This window comes from Pundamilia nyererei, unplaced genomic scaffold (genome assembly GCF_000239375.1).
Source record: "Pundamilia nyererei isolate P.nyererei 1_Seehausen unplaced genomic scaffold, PunNye1.0 scaffold00126, whole genome shotgun sequence".
Taxonomy (NCBI): Eukaryota; Metazoa; Chordata; class Actinopteri; order Cichliformes; family Cichlidae; genus Pundamilia; species Pundamilia nyererei.
In genome coordinates this window covers 1,787,694-1,796,791 of record NW_005187527.1, presented here as the reverse complement: position 1 = coordinate 1,796,791, position 9,098 = coordinate 1,787,694, and the positions used below count along the sequence as shown (strand labels likewise).

The following is a 9,098-nucleotide window of genomic DNA, read 5'->3' as shown; positions in this document are numbered from 1 at the left end:
CGTCCATGAGGTTTTCCCCTCATTCAAACATTTAGATAACTTCAAATAATTAATGTGTATTTTTAACTTGGTAAACAACCGTTTTTGTTTAATGACTACAGTCACTACATTAAACACATTACCACACATACTATATTGCTTAATGATCATTAGAAAAGGAGGCAATAAAATAGTAAATGTTTCATTTACCATATACCGTATACTTTCAAAGGAATGCATTAGTCAGTGTGTTGTAAACTGGCACTCTCTTTCTTACAAATCATCTGATTTTGCATACATGTACGTGTTTTATTTTGCTTTTTTTTTTACATGACAACATGCAAACTGCAAGCGTGGCTGTGCATACTTACGGATGTTGTCGGTGTTCTCTTGCACGATGTCCGTCTTGAGCAGGTTATCAGCCAGGACGAAGGCCCCCTGCTCGACCGTGTCCAGCAGCATGGTGGCGGCCCTCAGCTGCTCGCCTGTGCTCAGCTCCCTCCAAGCCGCCTGGGCCTGCGGCTGTAGCAAATTGTTGACGGTCTCCACCATGGCCTAGGGAGTTCAAATCATTGATTTAGTGAGCGGAAGCTAAGCTGGCCTGGGACTGCGGCAGCTTGACGTGGCGATGTGGTAAATGGTTTGAGTGAAGGAAGATCAAAGGGAGCTGAGCACTGAGAAACAAATCGCACAATCCTGTGGGACTGTGCGAGGAAGAAGCGTGGAGAGTTTCTTTTTTCACCCCTTTCTCTTTTTCATTTTAGCTTAAATTTCATAATAATTTTTATATTGAGCAATTTCACGAGTCTATTTCCCATTCACTTAAAAGACATGGCTCATCGACCTGCAGCAGCGACACCTGAATCTGTAATGACAATGGATGTTGCTCTCTTGTGTTTTTGCTGCTGTTTGCTTTTATCTACAGGGAGAAAAAAAATAATCATGTAAATGAATCAGAGTCAGTGCTCACAAGTCCAGAGACCAATTCTTACATGACTTAAGGCAACGGTCTTTAATTGGTGTGATAAATGTTCTTCCATGCAGACAATCCCAATGCACAAACGCACTACAAAATAAATGGATAAATAAATTTTATAAAAATTAATAATTATAACACAACAATTTTCAAGGGATGTAAAAGATCTTTGCTAGCAGCAGCAGCTATCTGCAGCCATTCGAATCGGATCTTCTCTGCATATTAATGCCGTCGAAGGACTAATATGCCATCTTTAATCTCCCCGCAACAATGCCGGAGTGGGTAAGCAAGGAGGAAACAAGAACATCCTCCAGACAAGATGAAAAATTAAGAGCCATTAAAGATTTAAAAATGCCAATGGCGAGATTTAGGAATGGAATACTAATTGGTCAAGCAAGGCAATTCATTCCTGGTACCAGTGCTCCGAAAGAGCTAAAAGAGCCTGACCGCCGCTGGGACAAAAAAAAGAAGCTGTTTCTAAGCCATTACAGTGCAGTAGGTGGCTAATAATGCTAGTAATAGTCGCTTTTCCAGGCTTCATCATGAAAATCACAGATTTAATTCAGTTTTTTTTTTTTAAAAAGGTCAAATTTGGATTCCCTCTTTACGCTTCTTTAAAAGCAATTGTGACAGTTTGTGCAATTGTGACATCCCGAAAGTGGAAGTGAAGGTGCACGTGAACGTTGGTAATGCCACACCACAGAACGCCCTCTCTTTTTTGATCAATGGATTTATGAAGGGGAATAAGAGCTTTAGTACGACTCCACAACAGCATGTGGATAAAGCTAAAGGCGATAAGAGGAGCCATGTGCTCGAGTGTATTAAAAGCATTCCTCATAAAAAATAAAAAAAAAGGTGGGGGTGGGGGTTACAGTCACGTGGAATAAATCTAATAGCTCCCCCAGCCTCGGATACTTTATAATTTTAACTTTATGTTTGTCTCCAGCCACCGTGATAGCAAGAGGAGTCAGAGCACTGATTGGGAATTTCAAATAGCACCAGCTGGCTGTTCCCCATTCAAAACATACCCTGTACACATTAATCCGCCCACACACAGTCACAGACACACACAGCACTCAGAGGCTGACGCAAGAGAGAGCACACACCTCTGCACCTGTTAGTATACAGGAACATACACAAAGTCAGTGGCAGGCACATACGCCGACTGCAAGCCGTGCCGGGTAATACAGCCACACACACACACACACACGCACAAGCAGTGCACCAACTTTGATGTAATTATTCATTATCTGCAGCCAATCTCCAATCACACCTTCTGACATTCAGCTAGAGGCAAAGGTTGATTCACTCTCAATTAAGGAGCTCTCTTTCTTCAGGCACTGACATTTTTTTCCCCTTCTTTGTTCCCTCCTGCAAGATTTGCTTTCAGCACTTCTTAAAACACTGAAATAATGGTTCTTCGGGGGGGAACGATTGATGGACTCGCAGACGAGGTCGTCTCGCTTTTTTTCTTCCACATGCACAATAGATGCAAAAGGAGAACAAGGTGGCAGACCAGTCCAATCCTGGGGCTGGAGGGCTGGGTCAGAAAACGTGACGTCCGAAATTAATATTGGAATAAAGGATCAGCTCTCACACTGGTCCTTCAGGCATTTTATTTTTTTATTAGATCAGCTAAAAGAAAAGCAATAAAGCTGACATTGATGCACGCCGCGTCATTTGGATGCAACAGATTAACCAAACCACTGTGACACAAATTACTCATTACTGTTATTAATATGTATAGAGCATGCAAATCTTTACCTCATTTAAACCAGAGAATGATATTATGACACAAACACTATAGGATATTGTCACTGTGTTGGACTGACAGTATATGCTAGACCTGATAAGACCTGAAATTGAGCATGCGGTTCCAATATGCCATTACATTGTAATGCAAAAATGTATTCTTCAGTGTTTATAATAACCGGCAGCCGGGCTGGTTTATGATGAAGAAGCTACAGACAAATTGTGTTGGAAGGAAAATCCAAGGCAAACTTTATCCTTCTGCACCGAAACTCCCATTATCATAATACTTTTTGTGCTCATTTCAGGCCTGTGTTTTGTAAAATAATATGCAACAATTTTGACGGCTAAAATAATTTCAGATAAAGGTCACAGCGAAGGAAAAATAGCTTCCGTGCCAATACACTGTGTCACCCCGTGTTCATCTGTTCGTACACTGCAGCAATGAATGAGCCCTTACTTTTAGGGCCGTAAACAATCTGCAATTTAAAGGCTGAACGTGTTGCCGAAATGTCAGATATTTAGTCAAGCAGTATATGGATATACTTTTATTAGATTTCTTGTAGGTAAAGTCATGTGATTGTATGCACTCCTGTGAAAAAATAAGTACATCCTTGTAACCAAGTGCTGCTAACCAAATGTACTTAATTAGCAGATCGTCTGGTTTGGAGCATTCAGCTGTGTATTAACACAATGCCACAATCTTCCCAGGAGTGGACATCTCAGCAAATGCACTCCAGGGTGCAATGCAAGGCTAAGGGAAACTCTAGAAAACCCCAAGAGCAACATGTCAGACTCTACAGGGCTCAGTTAGCATGTTAAAAGTTCAAGTTCATGGCAGCCGAGTTTGGTTGGGAGGGTTTAAACAACATGGCAGCATGGCTTAGCTTTGCAAAGCTGCGTCTGAACAAACAAAAAGACTTCTGTAACTTTGAGCAGATGAGACCCTATTGTAGGTGTTTGACCATAATGTAGAGCAGTGGTCCCCAACCTTTTTTGCACCACGGACCGGTTTATGTCCGACAATATTTTCACGGACCGGCCTTTAAGGTGTTGCGGATAAATACAACAAAATTAAACCAGTACCTGTAACAAAAAAACAAGATTGATTCATAACACACGGGACAAGACTCAGGGAAACCGAGTTAACGATAAAAATGATTTTAAAAAAATAACGCTAAAAACCGATAAAACCCCTGAAAACCATGAATTTCAAACCCGAGCCTCAATTCTTCCGGCCCGGTACCAAACGACTCAGGATAGCGGTCCGCGGCCTGGGGGGGTTGGGGACTGCTGATGTAGAGCACCACGTTTGAGAACACTAAACATGGCGTATCAGCACAAACGCCTAAATCATCCTGAATCATAGTGGTGGTGGAAGGATGACGACTTGTGCTTGTTCAATGGGCTCAGGGTCTGGGCACCTTGAGCGATGGTGACCTCCTCTGTGTATCAAAGTATTCTAGATTCAAATATGAGACCATATGAGGCTAAAACAAAAGGACAAAAGGACAATGATCCCAAATACAGCAACAAATCTACAACAGAACCACTGAAAACAAAGAGAATCAAGATGCCACAATGGCCCAAAGTCCAACCTTCAACCTGAGTACATTAAGGAAATATTGCACATGTTTAAATAATAGACTTTAGAGATGCTGGCAGCAAATCTGGCTTCCCTTTGGAGAAATCCAGGGTAGTCATGATTTCCTGTTTCCATATTTGTGAGAAGTTTGGGTAAATGGTTACTTTGGTTAGCTTCAAATTTCCAGTATAGGCAGGAAAAGGACACCAAGCTCTTAACCTAATATTCCAAACTGTTTATGTCTAATGTTCAACTGTTTTTCAATGGACGCTATTTTGTGAGGCAATCCATTGTGAATACTCAGTGGTGACACCGTGTTCTTTATTTACGAAAGCTAGCGGCATCTTTACCCGTCTTCCCATTAGATCAGGCTGTCACATTTTACTTTTTCTCCAAGATCTTTCACCCAAAGGCAAATCTCTAGTCTGCAATATGTTGCCATGGATTTATCAAAAAGCAAAGTTTCTTGGCACAGGCAGTAGGTTAAAGAGGTTTGCTTTGAAACATGAATGAATAAAAATAATAACATTAATTAAATAAAGTTAAAGTGAAAAAATGCAGTTAAAGGGAAATACTAACAGTCATTAAGTCAACTTTCCCTTTTCCAGTGAAGACCCTGGCCATTTGCTCACGTCGAAAGTTGTCATTTTGCAGTCCACAGCTCTTATGTTTGAACTCTTAAATTAAATCCACCCACATGTTAAACCATTGTTGAACCCCAGAATTAATGGAAAAGACAACAAACCAAAGAAAAAATGATCAAAGCTCTTTCACTGGACCTAAAAGGTTAATGGCTGTGTTTAGCACAAATAAACACATCCAGAAAATCTTTTTATTAAACTGATGGACCTGAGGAACACGCTAGCCCTGCCTACATCGTCAGGCTACTAGACAGCTAAAATACCCAACAATTCCCAGGAGCTAACAAGTCCAAAGGCATGCTTGTTAGATTAATTGGTGATATCCGTATCCATCCATCCATGCAGCCATACAACAGGCAAGTATGGCTGCCAGTGAAAGTGGGCCTCTAGTGGTTATTGATCATGTGACTGCTGATAGAAGCAGCAGGATGAATTGTGAAGTTCTGAGAGCTATACTCTCTGCTTACATTCCCCCAAATGCTGCAAAAATTATAAGCAGCACTTCACAGGGCAACTAGATAATGGCCAAAAGCACACTGCAAAAGCAACCCAAGAGTTTCTAAATGTAATAAAATAGCATATTTGAATAGACTTGAATAGACAAGTCGTTCACCTGATCCCAACCCAACAGATGTTTTCCAGCCACTGAAGCTAAAACTGAAAGCAGAGAGACTCTCAAACAAGCAGCAATTTAAGGCATCTGCAGAAATGGCCAAGCAGAGCATCTTGGTGGAGGAAATACAGCACTCGCAGGCTACAAAGGGCTTTCATTGAAATATAAAAAACAATCCTCTTATTTAAAGTTATGTCAGTTTGCCCATTTTACCCTTGAGGCAGTGAAATTGGGAGAATATCTATAAAAATGGCTGTAATTCCTAAACAGTTAATGCAACACTTTTTTAAAGCCTTTGAATTAAAGCTGGAAACCTATACACTTTAATCATTTCTTGATTGGGGCTGAGAACACTGCACATTTGCAGTTAGAGAAATGCAGAAGGGGTGAGGGTGGGAGGTGGAACACCACTGTTATCATCATAGTCTGTGCAGTTAAGTCCTACTGTGCATGTGTGGTGGTGGTTTGCTGCTATTTTACTGCTATTAGCACACTGCCACTCCATCTGTCAAATGTAGCATCTCACTCTGGTGCTGCAAACTCCCAAAGACCCCCCTCCCTTCTTTTTTTGGCTAGTTTATTTTTTTCTACGGTGAAATGTGAGGCAGTAGTTAAAAAGTATATTTCAGTTCCCAGTACATGAGGAAATGCTAATCGTTAGCTGGACTCACTGCTGGAATGTTCCACTTGGAACAAGCATGATGAAAAGCTGCAGTGCAGAGGCCATTTATACCAATGCAGAAGGAAGGAAGAAAGGGAGAGGTGGACATTAGCGCGCGCTTGGCAAGAGCCCAAGCTAACCCGTAGTGTATGTGCCTCTATCTGTGCGCTGATTGATGAAATGAACTCTGGGTCTGGGAAATTGATTCTGGCTGTGGCTGATCTCCCCTCTTTTTCCTCTCTGACTGGCTAGCCTGGTTGGCTCTCCCTGTGCACTTAGCTCTCATCCCTTCATTTCTCCACACTCCTCCCTTCCCGTTTGCCAGTTGGTTCCTCTCGCTTGTTTCCTCTCACTGACGTTGAAGGCTGATCTCAAAATGGTAGGGGGAAAGAACATAAACAAGGTGGGATGCCTTGTTCTCTCTGTCATCTTCTATCTGACTTCTTGTCTCTGGGCTCAAATGAAGCTGTAGCATCATTTCTTGTCTGTTCTATATTAGCTGCTAGCCATATCATCCCTCTTCTTTGAGAATCTCTGAAACCTTCTGCTTTAATATTTTATCAAGCCTTCTTCAGTAAGTGGGTGGTTGGTTCTGTGTAGGTGAGTGTCTGAGGGGTTACCTTTGTATTTCTGCCTTCTGTCTCAGGTTTCATCTCACTACTGTCTTGATAGAAACACTCTATTAACCTCAACAGCTGAAGAAAACAATCCTTTCCTTAAGACTTACTCTAAGAGATACAAAATGGATAGATGTTAATCAGTGATACAACAAGTGATGCTGTTATTTTCTTATTTGGTTGCATTTCAGTTAAAAGAAGATTGTTATGAGCATGGCCTAATGGAAAGCCTAAAACAGGGAGAACAGCAGCACTAAACCCCGAGCAGGCTTCAGTGACATGACTCTAAATCCGAAATCACATGGCAAATTGGAGCTTAGGTGGAGGTGGGTTGCAAAGAGGCTTGCACAGGCAACTGTACAGCAGCTGTATTCATGCTAAAACAATTCAGATAGCAAATCTAATGTGAGATTTTCTGATTTTCTTTTTTCTCATTACAGAAAAAAAATTCATTGCTGCACAGATTCCTCCAAAAAGCCTTCTACTGAACAATACTGCGAAACATTTGTATTTAATTTGAATGAACCTGCAGTAGACGGCACTTTGGTCCACAAGTTGCTTCGCCTTTTAATTTAAAGCAAGACACAGAAAACTTTATTCAAGACTAGACACTCTAAAACGATCATGAATTAACATAAAGTGTTCAAAGTGTTCAGATTTTCATTTTCAGGCCTTAAAAATTATAACGACTTTACCAAAGAACACCAGAATTTCAGTGTATGCACACACGTGTATGGATAACCCAGATATCCTCTCAACACACACGCATACACGCACACAAAAAATAACCACGGGACTTTCTCAATTATTACACAACACTGATCAGCAGAACCTTCCTCTCTGTGAGGAGAAAGCCCTCATTATTCAGAGAGAGAGCTCTGCACTGCAGGCCAGATGTGGAGGCCTCTGTTTCCGAGGAAGTAGCAATCTTCATCTTCCAACATTTTGTCATCTCGTTACATTTCCGAACAAGGATCCTCCCTGTATTGCGCAAATCCACACTCACTTGGCTCCTACTGAGGTATGAGACATTATTTGGGATATTTTCACGTGCTGTACATCCCTCAACTCCCGCGCATTCGTTCGCTCGCTCGCTTTAAAACGAAATAAATAAAAAGGAAGAAAACCTTCAAAGCAACTTTGTTTGACATTAGAACAACATGGACGGATATAATCACAGTAATTGGACAACCATAACGTCTCTGCCCATAGACACGCTGCCATTAGTAATGACCAAAAAGGCAAGGGAGGCAGGGCGTCGTTTTTATCCTGTTTATGCAGAATCAAAGGGCACAGCAGAGAAACATCCCTGCAGGGGAAATGCAGAACATCGTGCGTTGATCATTTTATGCTTTGTAGCTCTATCAAGGCCAAATTCTGTTTAGTGGGATTAAATTGGCTATGACATGTAGCAGATACGACTCTTTACAAACAAGCGGGAAAGATACAGAGGCACTCATAATTAATCATTGTTGTATCTACACAAGCTCAGCTGAGGCAGGGAAATTGCCACAGGTTGAATTGGTTATGAATATGCAACTAAAACGGCAAATATACAGTAGCTTCGTGCTGAAATTCTCTGACGAGCTGAAGAAGATAAAGACCTCGCGATGAGATGAATTAAAATGTCATTTACTTGTTTACCACTTAAACAAGACAGAAGCCCTCAATTAAGGAAATAATCACTCCTTATCTAATTTAGACATCAACAACAAGCCCTGCACTTTATTTTGGACTCTGCACCTCCTTCGACTCCGCCGCACCTGCACTCCCGCAGCCTGCCTTTTCCCACGGCGCTGTCACAGTCTGTTTTCGGCGCCACGCGTGTTCTCCGAGCAGAGGGACAGCAGAGGCAGGTGCAGCTCTCGTTTGCTTTGTATTCCTCTGCTAATCCCACTTATGTCAACCACCAGGGTCCTGTTGGAGAAAAAACATTGCCCAATTTCCCTAATCAGTGAAAGTCTCTCAAAGGCTGCCAGCGTGTGCAGTCAATGCCTGTGTTTACTTAAGGCCACAGATGTTGCTCCATTATTCCAGTTCGTCAAGTGAAAGCGTCTCACTGTTGTGTGAATTTGTCAACGTAGCACAGGAACGGAACAGAGGAGGAAGGTGCGCAGCTGGGCTGTGTGCACAGTCATGTATAGATTTACATTGTAAGGTGAAAACATGGCCCAAAACATGAAAGCAGAATCTTCGACGGTATATAATGATGTCTGTGCGTGTTTTAAAGATTCTTGAGGCACGGCTGTGTCTACACTGTAGAGCCTCTGGGTAACT

At 41.8% G+C, this 9,098-nt stretch overlaps 1 protein-coding gene across 15 annotated transcripts in view; it reads right to left on the bottom strand.

The window, feature by feature from the left end:
- The window catches only part of LOC102199017 (latrophilin-3), a 263,343-nt gene that overhangs the window by 65,890 nt on the left and 188,355 nt on the right, over positions 1-9,098 (bottom strand). For all 15 annotated transcript variants that reach the window (XM_005743033.1, XM_005743035.1, XM_005743038.1 and 12 more), the window contains one exon: positions 351-534. In XM_005743033.1, the coding sequence (XP_005743090.1) occupies positions 351-534 (184 nt within the window). The remainder of the gene's footprint in view (positions 1-350; positions 535-9,098) is intronic.